We start from the raw sequence: 26,349 nt of genomic DNA, 5'->3' as shown, positions 1-26,349 counted from the left end.
AGGCTTACTTGTAAGGGTTTTTTGTGAAGGCAAAAACCAAACCAAAAACTGAAAACTAGCAGTGTAGCAAAAAGAACAGTTATCTTGGATTAGGAAATACTGAGAAGGGCTGAGGGGTACGTTCAATAACAAGCAATCTTCCAAATCTTCTAAATATTTATGATTAACAACAACAAAAAAAAATCTGTTGTCTGCTAGAGAATATTCTTAAGCCCAATGTGAAGAGGTGTTCTGTGTATTTCCTCTGAGCTTGGCCCAGTGATTTCTTAAAGGAATCAGGAGCCCTGCTCTGAAGTTAGGTAGTCACCTCTCATTTTGGTTTCTTCACCTGTAAACCAAGGGATATAAGATCTGCTTCCTGGGATGCAGCTCATGGGAATGGCTGGGCACATTTGGGATCTGGAATGTGCTCGGACACAGCAGCATCCCATCCTCCCCGCAAAAAGACAGAAGCAGAAAGCTGCACTTATTCCATTTATGGGACTAAGCGAGCAGGAACAACGAGGATGTGTTTTTCACACGTTTACACCTATTAGAGGATGGCCATATATCCCAAGCCAGATGAAGCCAATAACTATTAGACACAGTCACAAGTTCGAATTTTCTCCCTCTATGATATGTTCTGTTGTACGAGGGCAAAGGAGGCTCCAAGGAAGGCTAAAGGAAACATTATTATGCCTACCTTTGGCATTAGGCAGTTCCATTTCTCCCGAGAATCTCTCTCGGATTTCACAGGGTCACTTGTTTCCTGCCTACTATCAAAAGCTATCACCGTCTCCCAGACTCTAAGGTGCTGAAACTCTCTTCTCTTCTAACGGCACCAGAATTCCTGACCGCAATTGTTCAACCTAGTTAAAGTGGGTCTTTCACAGTGAGAAGAGTTAACATTTATTCAATCAACAAATGCTGAGTACCTGCCAGGGCCAGACACTCTGCTAGTCGTCAGGGCACACAGAACATATGAATAGTGAACATAAAGGTGCAGGAAAACAGCCTGCTAAGGTTATTCCCAGATGTCACTGAATGAGTGACAATTTGAACAATGTTTCATTAAATGCCTATTAAGAAGATAACCACAGTTGATGACATATAAAAACAAGTCAAATCCTGAATGCAAGAACGGGTGCCAGCTGAGCATATGGAAACAAGGTCCGAGCCGTGGGTAGGAGCTTACTGGGTAACTGCAGTCGGCGATGTTGTTAGGCAGCTGGGACAGTTCTTAGCAGTCCACTTTGTCACTGAATGGTTCTACTACGGTCTGAAAAATTCATTTTTAACTCTAGACTTATGTTTCCATTTACTATATAAAGAATGAACCAAAGAAATAAATGACAAAATATTGACTATGGACCCAAATTATTTCAAGGCATAGGGAGAGTCACAACTTCGTTATCAACTGCAAAGAAAAACCTCTAGTAGACACACATAGATAAGGAAACTGTTTTTCAGCATAATATAAACACGAACAAATCTCTTAACAGCAGTGGTGTCAAACACTTCTGTTGTTGCAAAAACAGTCTCAGAAAGAGCGGTGAGAAAGAATCTGACAAGCAGAAATGAGCTATTTTTTCATCTCCAAAATTGCACTTCCTGGTCCACGGTTCTTGGCACTGCAGATGTTGCAGAACTGTGCAGCAGAATTCTAAAAATGCAATTAAAAATCACAGATTAAAAAAAAATGATCTTTTTCTCCCCTGACATTCAGAATTATCATGGTAGCATTAGTTGCAGAGTGGTGTGGAGAGGAAGTGAAGAAATGTCACCCCCTTTTCTGGAGATTATTTCTGGTTCACATAGGATTCAGTCTAGACCAGCTGTTATTCTGTGACTCTAGCTAGGGACACCTCACAGCAGAACAAGTCTAATGTGACCGGGAGGAACATTACTCGACACTAAATAATAACAGCATCACGGCACACAAATCAGGCTAAAGGAGTTGTACAAGACACACGATGGTTTTCTACTGTTATCGTACATCTATACAGCACAAGTCTCATCAATTTGATCTAAGTGAATTTACTCAAATGGGTATGCTTTTATAATGTTTATATAGTACATTAAACATTTTACATTTGAAAAAGTAGATAAATTAATTTTTCTTATGTGATATAAAACTATATTATAATTAAAGAAAACCTATGGAGCCATGAGGATGATGGGTTATGGTTCTGAGCACATTCCTCTGATCACATTAATTTGTCTCCAGTGGACAGATGCCAAGCTGCCAACTCACCATGCCAGGCACGGGCAGGCACTCCTTGTGGAACATGTGCCGGCAATGGAAGACCACCACGCTGAAGGGCTTAGCGGCATCTGGGAGAGGAGGGTGGAAGAAAGAAGAACTCAACGGAAAAAGCAGACCAGGATCTTTTAAAATCAGCCTTGACCGAAAGCCCTGCTGTAGTTTAATTTTCCTGCAATAGGCTGCCTTTGGAGAATGGCTTATTTACAAAAGCATTCCTGAGGGGCGGTGGGAGCAAATGCAAAGCAGGTATCATAATCATGTCACTATGTGATTCATGGGTTACTCGCTTGGCTTCTGTGTCAGTTACCAGGACTACAAATGGAGGACAACTGCAGCAACTTTTATTTTAAAAACTAGAAGCAGTATGCGTATGTGTCTGTACATCCCCCTGCCCCCCATAATCATTACACACCACGCACTTCAGTCAAGTTTTGGCTTTATAAAAATGCATTCCCAGTTCACCTGCCACTTGCCAAGACCATTCACTGACTTTGGAGGTAGACCTGGGTTAAAATCCCAGGCTGTGATCTTGTGTTTTACTATACTCCTGCCTAGGCACGTCCCGTCATCTGTTCCTGCTCTGTGTGGCCAGTTTATCTCTGGTAAGACTTATTAGTGTCCTTAGCAGATTAAATTGGGAGGCCGGGCGCGGTGGCTCACGCCTGTAATCCTAGCACTCTGGGAGGCCGAGGTGGGCGGATCGTTTGAGCTCAGGAGTTCAAGACCAGCCTGAGCAAGAGCGAGACCCCATCTCTACTAAAAATAGAAAAAAATTATATGGACAGCTAAAAATATATATAGAAAAAATTAGCCGGGCATGGTGGTGCATGCCTGTAGTCCCAGCTACTCGGGAGGCTGAGACAGGAGGATCCCTTGAGCTCAGGAGTTTGAGGTTGCTGTGAGCTAGGCTGACGCCACGGCACTCACTCTAGCCTGGGCAACAGGGTGAGACTCTGTCTCAAAAAAAAAAAAAAAAAATTGGGAATTTAATCTAATTGTGCAAAGGAAGTGTATGTGGTCTCTTTCTGTTGAAACACTGCCTAAAACACTAAGAAATTTAGCTTACTTTTCTTGAGCCCACTGTAGTTAACAGAAGCTCCAAACCTATTTCCTTCAGAAAAGAACCTAAGTGGAATGCCTTCTCATGCTATTGCCCTATTAAATAATCCCTTAATGCTGAGTAAATGTGAGGTCAACTAGGTCTTTTAGCACTTCTCTATGCTGTATTTATATTAAAAAAGCATTTTGCAGCATCCTGACAACCATGCTTTTTAATTTCTATGTTCAAATTATGTAAATTTCCTCTTCTCATGTCATAATGAACCTTAAGTAAGGGGCTTTTCATTATAGATGAAGACCAAGAACTATAAATAAACAAATGCTTATGTCTTTTAAAGAGACACAGTTCCAATAAGATAGAGGTAGGTATTATGTTTCCATTGAAAGGGGAGATGACTTGGGCACCTAGAACCATACAACAGAGAAAAAGCTTAAAGAAAAGGAAATGCTATCCATAATTTTTTCCCCTAGATACACACATGGTTCTTCTATCTTGGAATCTAAATATGCTGATGATTAGTTTCCATTTCCTTTTACCCGAGAACAGTGGTTTTCAAAGAATGGACCCTGAACCAGTAGCATCAACATCACCTGGGAACTTGCTAGAAATGCACATTCTCAGGCCCTGTCCTGGAACAGTAATCAATGAGTTTCAAGATTTTAATTCCACCCCTCATTAAAATACATATCTGGGAAATTTTCTGTCCCTCCTAACCTTCTTACCTGATGGAAGAATGGGGGAAAGGCACGATTCGCAGATATTCTCCTCTGTAAGAAAACACACACAACAGTTCGTATCATGCCCCGTTTCTGTCTGCTCTGCTGTTTCGGAACACAGGGCATGTGGTTCCAGATTATTCCAATCTTACCCACCATCTACTAGAACACCTTTCATCTGAGTCCGGTGCATTTTCTTCAGTAAAGACAAAGAGTCAGCTACGAGAATCTTCTTGCAGCCTTCACGAAGCAGAATCTAATGCACACATTTTAAAAGAAAAGTCATCTTAAATAGACTCAGGGGTGGCGAGTGAAGTGGGACCCTGTCGGGGAGTCAGAAAGCTGGACTGGGTGAGCTACTCCAAAGGGCACTTACTGATTCTCCTGCCCTCAGCACCCTCCTCCCTCCAAACCACCGCCAGACAGACCTTTCCAGCCACGATTCAGTCATTACTCTATACCTTTTCTTACAACCATAAAGTGGCTCCTGTAGTGTTTGTAAAAATCAAATATAAATTCTAAAGTCTGACAAAGAAAGCCCTATATTAACTAACCCTATTATTACATTAGAGGGCTTCTTCCTACATATTCCCTTTGGCAGATTCTGACCCCTCCACGACCTGCTCATTCCAACCTTGAGATCCTTGTCCAGGATGGAAAACCTGCCATTCCAAAATCATCCATTTCATAACTCCATCTATTTGCCACACAAGTATGTACTGGGCCCCTACCATGTACAAGGCACTGGGCATAGATAATAAACTACACAGACATGATCCGTGTCCTAAAAACCCTCCAGGTTGCAGCCTATCTTTTGTTTCTTTCCAAATCCAACCCAGACCACTCAGCACAGCGCAATGAATGCAGCGTGTGTATGTCAGGTATTCACTGACTACGTTAACCTCCAAATTTTCAGACCCCTAGGGGTCTCACAACTGAAAAGTGACCACAAATTTTATTATTAATATTCTGTCATGAGATTCATTTTCTTATTCTTTACCCCAGGATTGTATGTTTTGTTTCTTTCTGCATATTTCCTGTTCCTTTGCAGGCTTTTTATTATTTTTCCCCTTTCCTGCCTGGAGAATGACAAGAGAGATCACAACACTTTAGCAGCCTCAGAAGTCAGGGGCACACAGTGGAAGACGATGCCTATTTCTGGTTGGTGCCAATGCTGCGTTTCAGAACCCAGTGGCATGATAGAATCCGAGACGCCCACCTGCTTTTGGGTGGGCAGCACAGCAGGGAGCAGGCCACCCTTTTACCATTCACACCCATTCTGTGGGCCACAGTGTAAGCTTCCACCCTCTGCTGGGTTTCTTAGGTATAAGTAGGAAACTGGGAGAGGCGCTCTGAAGTCCAGCAAAGCCAGACGTCATTTCTTAGCAGAACTTACTGCTGCTGTTCAATGAGAAAGAAACTCAAGGCCTGGAGGACTGAGAGGTTCTGGGGCCGTGCCTGGCTCTCCTCTTCGGGCCCTGTGCAGCTTATCATAGGCAGTCACGTGCAATTACATGTCACTTACGTAGATGTTCACATAACAGAGACATGGCTGTGTCACCATGGTCCAGCTGTGTGGCTGAGAAGCACGTGTCTTTCAGTGCCAAGTTCTAGTGTCAGAGGCGCACTTTGGCTTTCTTCATACCAGAGTCACTCTCAGCTCTAAGACTCTGATAGACATTTTGCTTTCACAGGTTTTAAATTCACACCACCAAGGAAGGGAAGTAAGGAGTAGCCAACCGTGGTCCTCCATCCCAGTGGTCTACGATGACACATGTTCCTCCAAAAACCCCAAAGAGCACTGGCTTTGGGGAATCTGGCCAGTGGCCTTTCCCCCTTATTATATGAAGGCAAATATTCAGGAAAACAGAACTGGCGTCCAGATTAAAGATCTATACCTGCCATTTCTAGTACTGATGAACAAGAAATTACATGATTTTAGTATTCCTACATTAAATGACAAACTGCCTATGAAGTCTTATTCTTTAAAATTCTACTAGAAATGGAATTTTTTTGGATTTTAAAGATATTAACACATTAACAGATATTATTGAAGTATTCAGGAAGAAGAGAAAAATAACAAATATAGTAAGAAAAATATCTAAGAAATATTGATGTCAGTAAACTTCAAGCAAACTTACAAGCAAACATATAAAGCTGCTCAGCCTCCAACAACAAAATCAAAAAGTTAAGAAAAATAGTGTCAACTGCAACATCTCTAAAATGTTTCAAAGAGAAATGGCTCTGACCCTCAGTGGGTGCCCAAGGCCCACTGCATGAATAATACAGGAGGAAGGGCAGAGCGGCAGTCTAGACAGAAGCCTCCGTGTCTGCAAGCTAAAAAGGAAAAGAGCAAGGAAGGCAAACCAAGAAGGAACCATCTCCTCAGCAGGATTACATTTTTCTAAATAGGTACAATCTGTCTGCCCGCAGAAAGTATTTTCTAGGAAAAATAAAGTATTCAGAGGCAAACAGCCAGGAGAGGGGAAAGTACACAAATATAGCTTATTATGTTACTTCTTCATTTGGTCAAAATTCAAGGCTCCAAATCAGAAAGATATGAAAACATTTTAAGCTTCATTTGCCAGGCAGGTATATAAAAAAATGAGACTATCATCTGTAGAAAGTAATCATTTATCCTATAACATCTATAATAACTTGAAAGCAATCAAAGGTGAAAGAAGATGGTATAAGATTATAATGAATTATAATATATATCACATGCTGTATCAGACATACAAGACATTATGTTGACTATGGATTCCCAGTAGCAACTACATCAGTGACTCAGAAAAAATTTACTGTTGTTGGGACACACATTTCAACCCCAGAAGTTGCTACTTGGAATTTCCGATGAATGCCTTTATTATAAAGACATTGATGGCTCAAAGTCAGATGCCTCAGCAGCTGGCGTAAGGAGGTCATCTTCTCCCTTTCTGACCTTCACACCCATGACCTCTGACTACTTCCGTCTTTCAAGGTCTTCTTCCCCAAACCATCTCCCCAGCTATGGACCATCACCTTCCTTCTGTCTCCTTTTTAACTTGCAAATTTGATGTTCCTTACGAACTTAGGGCACATGCACACTTTCTTCTGGTATCCAGGTTTTCAGTGACCAGAACTGATCACTACTGCTCTTACCCTGAGCACCGTATTTCATTACTTTGTGCTATTTTCTTTTCTTTGAGACAAGTGACTTGTTCTGTTGCCCAGGCTAGAGTGCAGTGGCATCATCAGAGCTCACTGCAACCACCAACTCCTGGGCTCAAGTAGCCTTCCAAGTAGCTGGGACTACAGGTATGCATCACTATGTCCAGCTAATTTTTTTATCTTTTGTAGAGACAGGGTCTCACTGTTGCCCAGATTGGTCTCAAATTCTTGGCCTCAAGTGATCCTCCTGCCTCTGCCTCCCAAATTGCTAGGATTAGAGGCATGAGCCACTGTGCCTGGTCCCTGGTTTTCTTTTTAAAAAAAAATGAAATATTTTTTTAAAAAGAGAACAGAAGTAAAATATAAATATCCAAGTCCCTATCACCTAGATTTAACAAATTTGTTAATATTTAGTCACGTGCTTCAGATCTGCTTGTTAAAATAGATAAATAAATAATGAAATAAATAACGAAAATAAAGTATTACAGACACAGCCGACATTTCCTTACACCCCACCATTCCTCCTTCCTTTCACACACAACTCCAACTTTGTTCAGTGTGTATCCAACTAAAATGTAGATCTGGTCAATGACATAAACATCAAGCCTGGGAAGGAATCCCTTCCAAATAAAAAAGCAAAGCCTCATTAGGAAAAAGTTCTTTGTTTCCCAAATCTTCCTGCCTAGAATGTGGATGTGAAACCTAGTGACACAGCATCTATCTTGTGACCAAGAGGCAACAACCCTGATGTACATTTTCCAGTTGATAGCCGTTTAGGCTGTTTCCAGTTTGGGGCTATTAAGGATATAGCTGCAAAGGACATTCTTGTACAGATCTTTTTGTGGACCTGCTTTTCTGTTTTTCATCTCTTAGATAAATAACTAGAAGTGAAAGGGCTGGGTCACAGAGTAGGTAGTTTTTTAAGTAACAGTCGAACAGTTTTCCAAAGTGGTTAAACTATTGTACATTTCCACATATAATAGTTTTGATATCTGAAAAATCTACCCTCCTTCTTATTCTTGGATAATCCTACTCTTTATTTTTTATATAAGTTTTAGGACCAGTCTATCAATTTCCAAGAAAAATTTTTGGGGGATTTCAAATAAAATTTTATTGAACATATAGATGATTATTTTAGAGACAATTGATAACATTTATGATATGGATATACTTTGAACAACTAAATAAAAACGGTCAGATTCAGTTTGCCAATGATTTATGTATTATTTTTACATTTGTGTTAAAAGAAAGATAGGGTTATAATTTTGTCATATTGCCCTCATGTAATGCTGGTGTTAAGATTATACTAGCATCCCAAGAAGAACTGAGGAGCATTTTTATTCTATTCTCTGGAAGAGTTCATGTAAAATAGGGGTTGCCTATTTTCTAAATGTTTGATGAAACTTGTCTCTAAAACTGTCTATGGAACAGTGCTTTTGTTGTGGCTATATGTTTTGACTACTGATTTAATTTTTTTTTTAATGACTATAGGTCTACTCTATTTGCTCTTGAGTAAATTTTGGTAATTTATATTTTCCTAGAAAATCATTCATTTCTTCTGAGTTTTCAAAGATGCTGACATGAACTTGTATTCTTTATTTACTTTGGGTGTTGAAAACTTATATTTGTCTGCAAGAGTTTTCTATTTTATGGTTATGCTGGTTGTTTCCCCATACATTTTTCTTAGACTTCAAGGAATTTGCAAATATATTCTGCAATGTTTCCTGAATGCTCATAGATAGACCACAGAAGCTTATAAGCATGCAGTTTTAAGGATTATGTTCCCCTCCCCACCAAAAGTAGTTCTTTTTTACCAAAGTATGCCTACTGGTCTTTCAAAGATCAAGTCATTTTTGATCCACACGTCTTTCTTGCCTGTTTCCTGCTTTACCCTGGTTTCCTATTCTGTGTTGGAGAGCCTGTGATATCACTTTCAGAAATTAAAACCAGTTTGAATCATCTTGTTACCTGTGAAATTGCTCCACTGGTAAATAAGACAGCAGCATTATCAATCTTTGCTTTGTAATCTATTAATATCTCTCATATTGGAATTTCACTGAGGATAAAACACTGTCTTTTCTTTCCTCAACTTCATTATGGATTAGTTTTTGTCTCAAAAAATATTTGTAGGCATCAATTAGAAAGTATAGTATTATCTTTCAGAGATTTATTTTCTTTACGGGGCCTTTCTCTATTTTTCCAAGATTATTAAAATCTATTGGCCAACTTCTTCCTACATCCTTTTCAACCATTCTTGTTTTCTTAATATCCCTTTACTTCCCTCCACAGTTCTAAGTTTTTCTGAATCACATATTTTATCTATACTACCTTTATTCTTTCCCCTTCATCATTTTTAAGACAAGCAGCTGTAGCTTCTATAAGCAATCTGTTACATGTTATATTTTGTGCTACTACAGATTTGAATAGGAATGAATTTATAAGATAAGCAGTAGAAAAACCAACATGAGACCTTAGATTTGCCCTATCTTCTCCTCCTTATTTTTCTGCAGTTTATCATCATTGATAATGATCCCAACCAAAGCAAAACACGAGACTCACAGACATTTTATAAAGCAATAAAAGAACTGTATATCAGCGAAGTTATTATGGTTCATTAGAAACAGCTGCCATGGGAAAAATGCCATCAAAAATTGCCAAGTTTCTGAAATTTTTATTTTAAAAGATTCTTTGAACACTGAACTTTTTGCTGACATTGCCTTGTTCAAACTGCAATGATTCGCATTAGAATTGCAATTGACAGCTACCTGGTTTTGTAAGTACCCAATATGGCACAAACTAGACTGAGAAACTCCCCTCATTTCCAATTCATCCTTTAGGTCACAATGCTGTGGGACTTGAATTCTACTTGAAAAGCTTTGTTTGTGGTCACGATTATTGTCAAAGATGACAAATTTCAGAGAAATAAGGAGGGAAAGAAAAAACGTCTAAGTTCTCATGTTGGAGTTCAGAAACAATCTTATAAACACAATTCAGTTTTGTACCTACTGCCTTATATCCAGTTGGCCTTAGGAATTTCTGCAGCCCCTACAGTATCTAGGCTGGAGGTTTAATCTAGCCCCTGTCCTTCCTTTTCATTTTTCTGCTGAAAGCAGAGGTCTAAGAATGTGCAATGACTCTTTCAAGATCATCTGCTACTTCACACAGGCTCTGGCTCACACCAGGGACTCAGGAGGCTTAGCCCAGCACGATTTCCACCATGCCACGCTGCCTCTTTAAAAGCAAGTTAAACATGCTTGCTATTTCTTTTCCCCCTGAGATGTTACCCATAATGAAAAACTAAGAACTCACTCTTATCAGCAGACTTTTTAGGGATTACTTGAGGCTATGAGAGTTAATGTAGTCATGGCTAAAAAAGGCATGAGATTTAGTTAGAGGATCTGAGTTCAAACCCACTTCATCACCTTCCCAGATTGGCAAATCATTTAACTTTTTTAAGACTCAGTCTTTTCATCTGTATAATGGAGATGACTCCTACAGGGCTGTTGTGAAGATGAAATGGTTGTCAAATAAAACTGTCTAAAGAAAAGCGTTCAAGAACAAAGATGCTGAAATTCTCAAGGGGGAAAAAAGTCTCCAACAACAGAAATGGATATAAATTCTAAATAAATTAAATAAATAAATGCTAAATGTATAAATGAAGATGTTTGAAAAATAAACAAAATGAAAATATTAAAAATATAAAAAATTTATTGCATAAAATAAGTTGGAAACTGGTCAGTTTATTGTCAAAATTGAAATATCACTGAAACATCACATTGTTTTGGAAATAACTTATATCAAAACAAATGCTATTTGTCCTTGAAATCAGGCCCAGAAACATTTTAAGTTTATGACGTAAAATACAGACTACATTCACCTTACTGATTTCATGAAGCTTTTAGTATTTGTGGAGTTATTACACTACCAAGGTATAAAAACATGATAAATTAAAACAAATTAAACATTGATAATGTAGTTGATTATACTATTTCCTTAACTTCAACTATATTATAGTCATCTAACATGCCTAATGATGCCAACCTTTGGTTGAAGAACACTGTTACATTTTAGAAAACATGAAACTTCAAAACCAGAAAAGTTGTTCAAGTTTTTGCCCCATAACTTTCTCTACCCTCCTTTCCAATTAATAATTGGCTAATGAATGATTACCAAAGCATTTTCAGTGCCCAGATAAGTTTTAAAATGCTGCATACTCTATTGTAAATCTCCCTTTAGAGACTCCCAATGCATATTAACAAAAAAAAGGTGCTGCGGAGCCCTGTGATAGCGTTTCCCTATCATCTGACCATGGACCTGTGTAAATATCCACAGAAGTCGCTGTCCTGCCCCACCCCACCCCATCCCACACAAAGCAGGTTCCAGATGCTTAGAAATTCATGAATCTGCATGAATCCCCAAATTTGGGGCATTAACAGGGTTGCAAATTTTTTATTGTGCTAAGTAAGAACATGTGAAAATCAACTATAGTTTTATGAAGCAAACAAAAGTCTAAACAAAATAAAATAAAAACATGTATGTGAAAGTTTTCTGGAAACTACAAAATGCTCTGTAGATAGATTTAAATTATTTTTACAGTGATCACTAATAGGTTTCCTAGAGAAAGAAAATAAATAAATGGTCATTAATAAATTATGGAAAAAGAACAGCCTTTTCCATAGAAAAAAAAATTCTAAACACTTTCTTCATCCATGAGTAGGAAGTACTCCCTGGAATTCTTTGAACAACCTGCCGCGGTAGAGCATTTTCTCTCTGTATCCTCCAACAAGATATCTGAGCTCCAGCAGGGACTACAGGTGTACCAGTTTTCACAGGCTCTGCCACCTTCTCTGTGGGTCCCTCTGAGAAGCTACTCCTTGGCTGGGGGGCTATCCAGGCAACCACAGCTCTTTGCATTCACTGGCTAAATAATTCTGAGCCTCCTTAACACATTACCCAACTGCATACTTACATATCTTAAGGAAAAGCTCTCAGTATATTTTAAAATATAATTAATAGGATAAAATATTGACTTAGTAGCTGTTTTAGTGGATTTTTTTAATGTTATGCTTTCATTTTGCATCTAATAATTTTATTTTTATTTCTAGCTGACTCAGAACTATGTAAATTTATTTGTAAAATATAAATGAGCAGTGAGACCACAGCGGTGTCCATGAGCTTTGTTCTCTGGAAGAAGAGCCTAGTAAGAGGGAGGTATTAGGTGGTTTTGTAGGCACTGGGGAGGCTGAGGGAAAAGAAAGGCACATTTTTCAACCTGGAGGCTGAGCTTCATGCACTAGAGCTGAAGGACAGAGGTAATTATTTATCACCTCCCTTGGGGTAGAGCTGTTCAGAGACACCTAAATGACCTCTCAGCAAATATGGGTTTGAAACTTTGAGCATACCTGGCATACTTGGGGGTGGTAAGGACAATGATGTACAGATCATTATCAAGCTCATTCATCCCCTGATGTTTGCAAGGTCTGACGCTGAAACCACTTTCACCAAAGCCCAATTCCAAGGCCTGGAATTAGTGAGTTCCCTACCTGTATTACTTTTTCGCATTAATAGGGCACTACACAAAAGGCAAGTTCCTCATGTCACCCATTGACCCATTTCCATATTTTTATTTCCTTCTTGCCTTTCTCAATCTCCCTCTGATAACCTTTCCTTTGGGTCATCTGCAAACCTTCAAATCCCACTGGAAATATATGCCTGTATATTTTTAAGCCTTTTGCACAAAACCTCTATTTCTTTAGCTTAACTGAATACCAACTTTTCTCCCATGAACTCAATTTCCCACAAAGCTCTCCTGAGCGACGGCTTCTTGATCTCTCACACCCCCACCTGCAGGAAAAACCTCTTCTCGGTTAAAGATGTGTTATCCAATAACACCACCGTCCCCTGTGAACTGCAAGATTAGCGTCCCAGTTCACTGAAAAGCTAGAACATTCTTCCTCCTAGTTGTCCATGTCCCTCTGGATGACTCAACAAAGGCTGTGGCCTCACCGTTTTGTTCCATTTTTTCAACACGTCCACAATGACTTTGCTTTAAAATTTTAATGTAATATCACACTCCCTAGCCACAACCTGTTGTCCCTCCAGCTCTGCCATCCCTTTTCATCTCTTACACCTGTTCTTGCTGCCGTCAATCTCCCTGAAATTTCTTCTTGCCACCCTGCCTCTTACCTAAGACTGTCACCGAGTTCAGCAGGTGGCCCCTACTCTGCACACTGCACAGTGACGACTGCCCCAACAAACCTCATGCGGATGCTCCTCTGCTTACAACTTTATCTTTTAGCTTCATCTGCAAAATCTTATTATTTTCAGGAAAGAAATTTCATCCATTATAACAAAACTCATTTTCAAGTGAATTAGAGAAAGAACAGTCTGGATTTTGAAGGAAATGTGTTTTAAACAGTTTCGAGTTCTACAGAAGCTACTGGCAGCCTGAAACACAGCATTTGCTAGAGTCATTTTAAAGAAAAGATTAGGATGCTTTGTAATTAGCATATTAATTATTTATATGAAAATAACGGATTCTCAAAACAACACATGTTGGCGTGGGTGTGGAGAGACAGGAACACTCATACACTGCTGGTGGGACTGCAAACTAGTGCAACCCCTGTGGAAAGCATTATGGAGGTATCTTAAACAGATTCAAGTAGACCTGCCATTTGACCCAGCAATCCCATTACTGGGCATATACCCAAAGGAAAAAAGGTCATTCTTTAACAAAGACACGTGTACCCAAATGTTTATAGCAGCACAATTCACAATAGCAAAGATGTGGAAACAACCCAAATGCCCATCAATACATGATTGGATTAGTAAGCTGTGGTATATGTATACCATGGAATATTACTCAGCTATAAGGAATGATGAAGATACGACATCTCTATGGTTCTCCTGGAGAGAACTGGAACCCATTATATTAAGTGAAGTATCCCAAGAATGGAAAAACAAGCATCACATGTACTCACCAGAAAATTGGTTTCCCTGATCATCACCTAAATACACATCTGGGAATGACACCAATTGGATATCAGACTGAGGTGGGGGGTGAGGGAGGGGATGGGTGTATGCCTACACAATGAGTGCATTGCGCACCGTTTGGGGAGTGGTAACACTTGAAGGTGCTGACTCGGGAAGGGGGGGTGGGGAAGGGAGGGATATATACCTACATGATGGGTGCAATGCGCACGACCTGGGGAACAGACACGCCTGGAGCTCTGACTTGGGGGGAAAGGCAGTACAGGAGCAACGTATGTAACCTGCAATTCTGTATCCCCCATAACAATATGAAATAAAAAAAAAAAAAAAAAAGAAAAGAATGGGTTCTATTGTTCTTACCACAAATTCTGAATTAACAGGGATCACGAAATTGTACTATTCTAGAAAACAGACAAAGGGCTAAATACATTGTATATTTTAACATATTTGAGGCAATAGATTACTGAATAGCTTCAAGAAAATTATTAAACTATTTGAAAAGCATTTTTTTATTCCTCCAAATGAACACAATACTTATTTCTTCCTAAAAATGTTTGGGTGGAGCAATCTAACAGCCACTGTAACTACTTTCACACTCTCCTCAATTCCATGTTATATTAACCACACAAATATAATGCCTGCTCCATAAGAGAAAATTTGGGTATAGCTCAAGAATCAGATAGCTTTCTTAAGGGGTGATGTTTCTAATTTCTTTCTTTGAACAATCTTCAAAATATCTGGGCCTAAATAAAATTTAACTATCAAACTGAAGTTGTAAACTGATGTCTAACATAAACCCTAGAAATGTTTATCCAGCAGTGAGTCAACTCATTCAGTATGCTCATATATTCAAGAAAGGATACTTACTTGCAAATTGTAGTCCTGTAGAATTTTAACCAAGGAATCTCTCAAATTGGGAATCTCCATTCCTTCCTTAATACGATGAATTAGTAGAATTGGGTCAACATGCGTGCCAATGTTGTTTAATAAGCCAGTAATAAATGCTACAAAATACCACATAAAGCAATTAACATGTAAACAATGTTATAATGCAATTTTATTTGCATATAATTTAAGTGCAATTTTAGACAAAGTTACTTAAGAAATGATTTCCTTCAAAGTAAGTGTTAAAACCATTTGAATTTCTAAACTCTCAAGAACTAATCATCAAAACTTTCAAGAACTTTCCTTAAGACATAAAGGAGAAACTAAATGCAAAGTGTTTAAAAACAGCAGAACAAATGATTACTTACCTTCAAAACAGTTTGCAATGTCAAAGGGTTGCCACTAATATTGATTGAGAACTTACTATGGCTTAGCGATTCCACATTTTTCTCCAATATTTTGAAAGGTAGGAATGCTGTGTTCCCATCTTACAAAGGGAAATGGGTGTTTAATTTATCCAGAGTCACACAGCTAGCAGGTAATGAGCCCAAATTGAAACCCACACCAGACCCAAGTTCATGACGTGAACTATCTGCTATACCACTTTGCCTCTTAAGATCCTTAAGCTACTACTTTATCATGTTAAAGTAGATTCCTTGTATTTTCAAGGGGAAAAAGTCATTAAAGTCAATTTTGGATTAAGGCAGTTACACAAACATAAAGCATTTCAGGGGGTGGATTTAAACCACTACTGCTAGTTATCTTCAAAAGAGGAGTTGGGTACTGTTAGGTGACTGCTTTTATTTTTTTCTTTCCAAAACGGGAGAACTAAAGCAAAGGGTCAAGCTGAGGGCCAACAAATGCAAACTCCTGGTGCTGCACTAATAAAACAGGGAAGGAAAGAGAGATTAAATACTTTAATACAAACATCCAAATATAATCAACGTCCAGTAACAGTTATGTTTCCATAGAGACTGTTAAGGTCCATATACATTCAAAATAAATGCTCCCGTATACAAAGTAAAAACAAAACCAAAACCAAGATCAAGCCAACACAACCCAGATGACATTTACTCAGTTTGGTTGCCGTAGGTAAAATATGCCTCAGGGGGACACAGTTACTAAACTGTGTAAGCACCTGTTCTTTACCACATTCAGGTAATGCAGTGATGAGGTTCCAGGCTTCCCAGCTCAGGAGTATCAGAAATCGTTACTGCACACCTGGCCTGTTTTTATTGCAGATACTCTGTCATATTTTTAACCCAACGTATCTTAAGACAATTCTTACTCTAGACATAAACATAACTGGCTATATTGAGAGAAAAAAGTATAATCACAGATGGCGTTTGTGCTTACGTGGTTTGTCGATGGAATATAAAATCAGATCTTCCCAGAGTTCTCCATCATCTTGCTCCTTGGCAAATTCGATTGCTTTATCAACATCATGCAATTCCTCCATAATCATCTTCAGGGCACTTCGGCTATTACCCATTCGGCCTAGGTGGGGTGAGGATGTGAGAACAAGTTCATTTAGAATATTTTAATAAAACATTTGTAGAAGAAATAGCATCTCTTAATTTGTTCACACAGTTTGAAAGCTAAGACAAAAACATTTTCTTATGTGACATGAGCATATACTGTCTATAGCACAGCCAAACAAGTAACGCCTGTTTACTGCATGTTTACTCTGTGCTGACTACTCATTTAAGGGCTTCACATGAATTGCATCATTTTATCATCACTATAATCCTATGAAGTATTTTCTACCAATAGTCCTACTCTACAGAAGAGGAAAAAGAAATGTTAGTAATGTGCTAAGATCATACAGCTACTAAATAGTAGAGCAGGAATTTGAAGCCAGGTCTGTCAGACCCTGCCTTCCTTCTGACAGACCTGTAGATACATTTTGGAGGTCAATACCTTCACATTCAGCCACAGTTAGGATCTAAAGTCATTCTGCCTCATGAGGCGGCCTTGCATATCGCGATTCTGGTAGACTTGTGCCAACTGCAAACTCAGTGCTCAGAGTGCTGCCTCATTTCCCTCTCTTTCAAGTTCAGGGAAAAGCCTTTCAATAACTCTGACGAGATGAAAGTATTTACCAACTACGCTTCTATTAATTACCTTACATGCTTTGCTCATTAAAATGCTCATTGGCATTTTAACGGTTTGAACAATTTCCATGAGTTTTTAATACAGTACATGCAGAAAGCCTTACTCAGTGGAGGGACAGTGACTGCCTGGCTGTGCTATCCCCCTTACCCCTGTCCCCTGCCTGTGCAGAACTAGTGAAGGATCTCCAGTCGTCCTGTGAGTGGCCATTATCAACTGATAACAGCTGGCTTGTGAATAAAATGATATTCCACTTGACAGCCCTTCTATAGCATTTTGTTTTCCTTGCAAATATTATTCCCACAGTTTATATCTTTTAAAAAATGGTCAATCTTTTAAACGTATACAGGATTTTTAAGTTTTTATATGTTAATTCAACAGCATTTGTTAAACCACTCTTATTTACCGTGCTGTGAAATCTATTTTTATATATTAAATTCTTGAACAAAATAGGCTTGAACTTCTGTGTTACTTTGGTCTAAAACTTACATCTTTTCTTACACAATTTACAACATGTTATCACCCCATTTCTTAGCTTATGGGGACCAAAATGAAAAAAAGCCACTTACTCAGAAGATAAACTGTTTCTTCTACAAAGTTTCTCTGTTGGCAGATCTCAAGGGCCTTCAATTAAAGCAGGGTAAAGAATGTTACTATGGGTTCCCAAACAAGAACAAATATTAACAAAGTCACTTAACAAACTTGGAAGAATATTTCCACTGTCATGTTTGTTTGTCTATTTATTTTTCAGCAGTCACTTTCTGCCTTTCTTTAGAAACAAAACAAAGCAAACAGAAAACAAATCTCCTTAGGACTTACTGGTGGTTGTACTCGGTTACCTCTCAGAGAGGTATTGGGCCCTACACAATTTAATTGAAACCATATTTGAAGCAGAACATTCCATGAGCAAAGGCAGAAAACAGGACCAAGATGCGGAAATAAAGGATCTTTCCCACTAGGCATTCTCTCCTTATGCTACTTTAGATTTCTTCACAGCACTGCTTCCTACCAAATCTATAGTCATTTATTTAACCTCTGTTTCCTTCTACTAGAATGTACGGAATGTTGTTCATTGTTGCATTATTGAGCAACATGCTCAGTAAACACTTTTGCATGAATGAATGGGGGGATGAATGAATGAATAAATGAATTTACTGGGAATATTTCCATTGCCAGCTCACAGGGCTTAAAAGAGAATTTTGCTCAAGGATTTGTCTAAAATAAGAGTGAAAAAAACACATCTGATGATCAAGAAGGATCAAAAAAGGAGTAACTACGTAGGTGACAGTATTTCCGTGGATATTAAAAAAACCCAAAATACTATGTGTTGATAAAGAGCTCAATCATTCTAAATTAATTGGAACACATTTACTATTTGCTCTGTGCTCAGTGCTAGAGGGTCAGGTTGGATAGAGATGCAAAGATGATAATAATAAAAATGTTAATGATGATGACACATAAAAGGAGAACAAAGAAGAAAATAAGAGAGGCGGCTTAGTAGGAGTGGAAGCAGCATGAGTCCACCCCTGGGAGATCTGGGTCTAGGGAGGGTGACGGAGATGTGACGATACATTATTTCATGATCAGGGGAACATGAAGAGAGGGCCATGTGCATATAGAAGGGGCACTGAGGTCCTCCTGTGAAAAGTTTCACAGAAGAGATGAACTGGGTACATCTGAACTGGGTACTGAACTGGGTAGAGTAAGATGAATGGCCAGTAGGAAACCTTATCTCATACCCCTCCTACATAAGCTTCCTGGTGCGTTGCTCTGCTGAGACTTAAAGCAGAGAATCTGTACCACGACTTACACAGCATCCATGAGTTAGTCCTGCCTTCTGTGCAGACTGGCCTTCCTCTGCTCATCTCTTCATTGCATCCTGTTTCCTGAAATGCTTCTCTCACCTCCCACTCTCCACTCCTGGCAAAGCCTTCAGACAAATATTCGCTTGGACTTCATGTCTGGTCAGATCCTAGGAACTTACTGCAGTTGAACCCTGCACATGGCTTAAGAACACTTTCTCAGAGTTGCAATCAACTACTCATCTAATGATTTAATTTCCCTCTGCTGGGACCATGTGCACTCTAAACCTTGTGCTTTGCACAATGCCTGGCCCAAAGTAGGTGTGCAACAAATATTTTTAAAATAAATGAGTAGGTAGAAAAGGCTTCAGGAGGAAGATTATTGGATGGCATATTACTGGATCACATATTTAGAAATAACCAGCCAACGTTGTTTTAAAAACAAGGACCAAGGAGTTAAAAAGGACAGTTCAAGTTAATTAGCTCTTTCAGCTCAATGATCTATCTTGGGAAATAACAGCAGGAGCTAGTTTTGATATTTTGCTTTTTGACTTAAAATTTCTCTGTAGGCTATATATTTTAAATCAGTGTCTCTGGTTACCAGCTAAAGGGCAGAAAAAACCCAATCATAGAGATCAATATAGCAAAAAAGAAAAAGAAAACATAAAAAGGGAAAAAAAAAACCCCAAACATCATCTTACTTTAGAATTGCAATGAAACTAGGATGGTGTTTTAGAGTACACACAGCATTTAAATGAGAAAATGAGAATAACTAAAGGTCACAATGAGGAGGAAACACTTTGATGACTCACAAGACTCCTTTAAAAATTAAATGGCAGAGAGAGCTATTTCCCCCCCCCCCCATATCCTTCTCCCATTTCTTTCACAGTAATAAGATTTTAGGTGGGTATGTGACTGCCCAGAATTAAAAAACAAAACAGAACAAAAAAAGAACAAAAAACCTCCCAGCCTCCACAGTGGTAGGGGAACCACATGACTAATGCCCACCACAGAGCTGAAGAAGAATGCAAAGTGGCAACTTCTGGAACCTTCCTTTGAAGCCACTGTGTGTGAACCTTTGGCTTCTTTATTTGTAGTCCTTTCTTCCAATTTGCTGCCTGGAAATGTGGACAGCACTACCTCACATCATAAGGTCAAGTTTGTACAAGGTAGAGGACAAGAGAAAAGAGCCCTGGTCCCTGACTGTGTGGCATGCCACCCCCAGCAGAGCCACTACACCGGGACTTCCACGTGACAGAAAACCAAACTGCTACTCTGTTTAAGCCGTGATTATTTTGGGATTTTCATCACTCACACCAGAATCTAATCCTAGCTAATACCTAGAAAATCCTCATTTGTTTTGATTAAAAACATGTGTTTTATCTATTCCTGTAATGTCTTTCCCATTAATCATCGCTATAAACAATGGAACTTTCTTACCAATTCTTCACTCTTCTGCAGTGATACTAATGCAGAAACAAGAAACACATTTGAGAAGTTAAACAGGAAGGGGGGGAAAAAATCTAAAGTCAGAGAACCTAGGACTATTCTAACAAAAAAATCACGGAGAAATTTAGTGCCTAGATTTGTGCTGGGGCTGTTGATACAAATAGACAAACAGTTTACGGTTTAGCAAGACTGTGTCATTCACAGATAAACCGCACTGTCATACAATCAAATTGGCAGGATGCTTGGAGAAAAATACTCTGAATAATGATGATTATTTATACTACTTAAAATAGTTTATTACTAAAAAGTAGCCATGAACCAATTTTGTACTTGGAAATTCACTTAATTTTAAAGTACCACTCAAAAATTTCAAACAGAACCATCCCCTCTCTTCCCATGCATATGAGAATGATTGAGAACATGCTTGCCTCAAACCACAGAGTTTGCAGTTTGAAAACCCACCTGACTTGTCCAAGAGACAGGAGAGTAGCCATTGGCTTTAAGTGGCTATATAAATTTAAATTGATTAAAATTAAATTAGATTAAAATTCAGATCCTTGGTAGCAATAGCCACATTTCAAATATTCAACTGCAAAATGTGGCTAGTGGCTACCATGTTGGTCAGAGTAGATCATGGAACATCTTCATCACTGTGGAACATTCTACAGGACAGTGATGTTGTAGGTCTTTGTAAATACTATCAAAAATGTATGCGGGAAGAAATGTCTAAAGGAAGTCTGAAGTTAGGAATGGCCTGGAATGCAAGAAGATATCTATTACCAAGTTCAAAGATAAAACAAATCTCTAAAATTTTAATTTCACAGATTTTTAAATGTTTTATGACTAGTTTCTAAATCTTAAATCATGGTCTTTACATAAATAAGAAAGTAGAGACCCTAGAAACTTCTAGAAAGTTTAAGTATAAAAAGAAAGTATTTCTAGTACATAGAACTTTTCTATTACTGATACAAATGAAGCCTAAAAGCATGTTTCCTTATTTTAGACTCTTGAATGTTCCTGGACTGTAGTGCTCCCTCTAGAGGAAAGAGCAGGGAAACTAAGATTTTTTTAAAGCAGAGACAAACACATAAACACACAGACACAAATACACATGCAAAAGGAGAACAGCAGTAAAAATAAAAGTGAAAAGGCAGAATAATTGTAGAATTTGAGTAAAAATGATGCAAAAATAATTCTCTTCCTGATTTAGTACAAAGGTAAGGAAGTGATTTAGAAAATTGAGGGTAACTAATAGGAACCTCATCAACTATAAATTAAATAATGATTTCTACCTAGCCCTGACCTTGTCATCTCTTATCTAATCTCTTCTTTAAATTTCTTTAATAAAAATCCTTGAACTTTGTGTCTCCCAACTTTATTCTACCAAATTCATAAATACTGCCACCTTGTGAATACTGTTAGATATGAGAGAGATGAGATAGAGTCAGGCATAAATCTGTCAAAGCAATAAAACTGATACTCTGCTTTTAACTACTGCAGGCACAGCAAATCATATTTGCTAATTGAAAACTAGTGCCTAATGACCACACCTGTAAATTACAGAAGAAAGGACAGTTTCATAGTTTTAAAAGCTATGTCTTTCATGATTCTTGCAATATTAGGAAACAGCTGTTATTATTATTTTACCTAACTTTTTAAACCTGAAAAATGATTCTACTCCATTGTAGAAAGAATCAGGGGCCTAAAGTTAAGAGATCAGGTTCTAAGTCTTGGTTTCTCAAATTATTAGCTCTAGATTTTGGGTTTTCTTTCAACTCCCTAAGACTCAGCTTGTGATGTATAAAATAACTATCCACCTAATGGCACTTTTGTAGATTAAATAAACGAAAGTACATGAAAGCACAGAAACATTATATAGCAAAACAGAAACATAAAGAATTTTAATTTTTAAAAATTGCTATAGATGTTTTAAATTCCTACAAAATCTGTATTCCCCTTAGGATGAACAATTTTGCAAAAGCTTATGATTAATTTTTGAATTTAAGAGCTGTGGTGATTTTAAATCCTGAACTCCAGCCTTTGATAACTATGCCCCTAAAGGGCTTTCGATGTGATGTTAGGATCGCTACAAAATTGTTTTTTCAAGGATTAATCACTTTAATTTTTGCATATAAATCTTTTTATAAAATTAAAGTAGCATGATTATTTAGAAAATTCAAGTATTGTCATTCAGAGGCAACCACTGCTAATATGTTAGTGAATACTCAGTTATCTCTGTATTTATACCTACACACACAGTTATTCCTGTTAATTTATGTAAGAGTTCATTCTCTATACTATACTCTGCATCTGGCTCTTTTATTCAATTGAAGTTCAGAGAGATATTTCCCTATTAAAAAATATATTAATAAAAAAATTACTTTTAAAGGTTGCAGATAAATATTCCTTTAAATGAATGTGTAGATGTTCTAGAACGTATACAGCCAGTACCCTATATGACTATGTAGGTTGTTTCTAGTTTTCTCTTCTCTGAAATAATGCTTCAGTGAAGCTCATTCTACACGTATTCTTGTACTTAACCAAATAGCTCCTTGAGATAAATTTCTAGGAGAGGAATTACTGGTTCAATTTTGATATTTATTTCATGATTGCCAAAAAAAAAAAGGTTGTGAGAATTTATGCTATCACTAGCAATACATAAAAAAGGTAGATTCTCTATACCCTTACAGTATACTAATATTTCCCTAATTTACTAGGAGAAAATAAAATGTTTATCCCATTTGTTAGGTAAAAGTGATGGGCCATTTATACTGGCAGTTTTTTTTAATAGTGTGATCAAACATCTTTTCATATATTGATTTTCCATTTTATTTCTTTTGTGAATTTCCCATTTTCAAATTGGGATTTTCTTCTTGTTTCAAATTCCTTTGTAAAGGTTTATTTTACATTATAAATACATATTTCATATCTATCATGGATTGCAAATATTTTTCCAATTTGTCTTTTTTTTTTTTAAAATTTCAAAATATTAAGAGGGTACAAATATTTTAGGTTGCATGGATTGATCTTATCTCAGGCCACAAAATGGGTCTCAACAAATTCAAAAACATCAAAATCATATCATGTATCTCTTCAGACCACAGTGGAATAAAACTAGAAATCAATACCAAGAGAAACACACAAACCTATACAAAGTCATGGAAATTAAACCACCTGCTGCTGAACGATTATTGGATCAAGAATGAAATCAAGATGGAAATCAAAAGATTCTCTGAACTGAATGAGAAAGGGGACACAAGATATCAAAAGACACAGCAAAAGCATTCCTCAGGGGAAAATTCATAGTCTTAAGTGCCTACACCAAAAAGACAGATCACAAATTAACAACCTAATGTCACACCTCAAGGAACTAGAAAAGAAAGAACAAACCAAACCCAAAGCTAGCAGAAGAAAAGAAATAATGAAGGTCAGAGCAGAACTAAATGAACTGGAAAACAAAAAAACAATACAAAGGATTAACAAAACAAAAGTTGGCTCTTCAAAAAGATAAACAAAATTTACAGATCTCTTGCTAGATTAACCAAGAACAGAAGAGAAAGGAACCAAATAAGTTCAATCAGAATTGAAAAAGGTGACATTACAAGTGATACTAAATAAATATTATACAAAACATCATTCATGAATATTAGGTAAATCTCTGGATACATAAACTAGAAAAAGAGGGAAATGCATAAGTTCCTGGAAACACACAACCTCCCAAGACTCCACCAGGAAGAAACAGAACTCCTGAACAGACTGATAATGAACAGTGAGAGCAAAACAATAATAAAAAACCTCCCAAGAAAAAAAAAAAAAGCCCTGACCAGATGGATTCACAGCCAAATTCTATCAGATCTACAAAGAAGACCTGGTATGCATAATACAAAAATTATTCCCTAATATTAAGAAGGAGGGAGTCCTTCCCAGCTCATTCTAGGAAGCCAGCATCACCTTGATACCAAAGCTAGGAAAGAACACAACAACAAAAAAGAAAACCTTAGACCAATATCCCTTATGAATATAGATGTAAAAATCCTCAGTGAAATACTAGCAAACTGAATTCAACAGCACATCAAAAAAATAATCCACCAGGAACAAGTAGGCTTCAGCCCAGGGATGCAAGGATAGTTCAACATATGTCAATCAATAAATGGGATTCACCACATAAACAAAAGCAAAAACAAGGACCCTATGATCATCTAAATAGACACAGAAAAAGCATTTGACAAAATCCAGCACCTCTTCGTGCTTAAAAACCCTGAACAAACTAGGTGTAGAAGAAACCTATCTCAGAATTATAAAAGCCATATATGACAAACCCACAGCCAACATCATACTGAATAGGGAAAAGTTGAAAGCATTCCCCCTAAGAATTAGAACAAGACAAGGATGCCCACCATTGCCACTTCTATTCAACATAGTACTGGAAGTCCTAGCCAAAGCAGTCAGGCAAGAGAATAATATTAAGGGTAACCAAATCAGGAAAGAGGAGGTCAAACTATTGCTCTTTGCTGATGATATCATCTTGTATTCAGAAAACCCCAAAGATTCCACCAAGAGTCTCCTGGTATTGATAAATAAACTCAGCAAAATCTCAGGATACAAAACCAATATACACAAATCAGTAACATCTCTATATACTAATAAAAGTCAAGCTGAGAGTCAAATCAAAGACTTAATACCATTCATAATAGCTACAAAGAAAATAAATTACCTATGAATACACTTAACCAAGGAGGTAAAAGAGTTCTACCAGGAGAACTACGAAACCCTGAGGAAAGAAATCACAGAGGATACAAACAAATGGTAAAACATATCATGCTCATGGATTGGCAAAATCAACATTGTTAAAATGTCCATACTACCAAAGCAATTTACAAATTCAGTGCAATCCCCATCAAATTACCAATGTCATACTTCACAGATCTAGAAAAAACAATTCCACCCTTCGTTTGGAAACAGAAAAGAGCGTGAATGGCCAAAGCAATCTTAAGCAAAAAGAACAATTCTGGAGGCATCGTACTACCAGACTTCAAACTATACTACAACGCTATAGTAACCAAAACAGCATGGTATTGGTACCAATGGAACAGAACAGAAAACCCAGAAATAAAACCATCTACTTATAACCAACTGATCTTTGACAAAGCAGACAACAATATACACACGGGAAAAGATGCCCTATTCAATAAATGGTGCTGGGAAAATTGTATAGCTACATGCAGAAAAATAAAATAGGACCCCTACCTCTTACCACTCACAAAAATTAATTCAAGATAGATGAAAGACTTAGATCTAAGGCATGGAACCTTAAGAATCCTAGAGGAAAATATAGAAAAAACTCTTTAGATATTGGCCTAGGCAAAGAATTTATGAAGAAGAGATGGCAATCATGACAACAAAAATAAATAAATGGGATTTCATTAAACTAAAAAGCTTCTGCACAGCTAAGGAAACAATCAACAGAACAAGTAGACAACCTGCAGTATGGGAGAAAATATTCATAAGCTACATCTGATAAAGAGCCAATAACCAGAATTTACAATGAATTCAAGCAAAACAGCAAAAAAAAAAAAAAAACAAAAAAACAAACAAACAAAACAACAACCCCATTAAAAAGTGGGCAAAAGATATGAACAGAAGCTTCTCAAAAGAAGATAGACAAATGGCCAATAAACATATGAAAAAATGTTCAACATCACTAATCATCAGGGAAATATAAATTAAAACCACAAAGAGATATCATCTTACCCCAGTTAGAATAGCTTTTATTAAAAAGTCCAAAAACAACAGATGCTGGTGTGGCTGGAGAGAGAAAAGAATGCTTATACACTGTTGGTGGGACTGCAAAATAGTACAACCTCTATAGAAAACAGTATGGAGATTCTTCAGAGAATGAAAAGGAGATCTACGATTTGATCCAGCAATTCCACTACTGGG

The 26,349-nt window shown here is 37.6% G+C and overlaps 1 protein-coding gene across 1 annotated transcript in view; it reads right to left on the bottom strand.

Moving 5' to 3' along the window:
- Positions 1-317: 317 nt before the first annotated feature.
- Positions 318-26,349, bottom strand: part of VPS41 (VPS41 subunit of HOPS complex) — a 192,916-nt gene continuing 166,884 nt past the window's right edge. The window contains exons 23-29 of the mRNA XM_069462590.1: positions 17,728-17,782; positions 16,403-16,543; positions 15,029-15,165; positions 4,178-4,277; positions 4,028-4,072; positions 2,234-2,313; positions 318-1,642 (exon numbers count right to left, since the gene is read on the bottom strand). Of these exons, the coding sequence (XP_069318691.1) occupies positions 1,562-1,642; positions 2,234-2,313; positions 4,028-4,072; positions 4,178-4,277; positions 15,029-15,165; positions 16,403-16,543; positions 17,728-17,782 (639 nt within the window). The 3' untranslated portion in view covers positions 318-1,561. The remainder of the gene's footprint in view (positions 1,643-2,233; positions 2,314-4,027; positions 4,073-4,177; positions 4,278-15,028; positions 15,166-16,402; positions 16,544-17,727; positions 17,783-26,349) is intronic.

This window comes from Eulemur rufifrons, chromosome 29 (assembly GCF_041146395.1).
Source record: "Eulemur rufifrons isolate Redbay chromosome 29, OSU_ERuf_1, whole genome shotgun sequence".
Lineage (NCBI taxonomy): Eukaryota > Metazoa > Chordata > Mammalia > Primates > Lemuridae > Eulemur > Eulemur rufifrons.
Note: the sequence above shows the minus strand (reverse complement) of the source record. Positions and strands in the feature narration are given on the sequence as shown.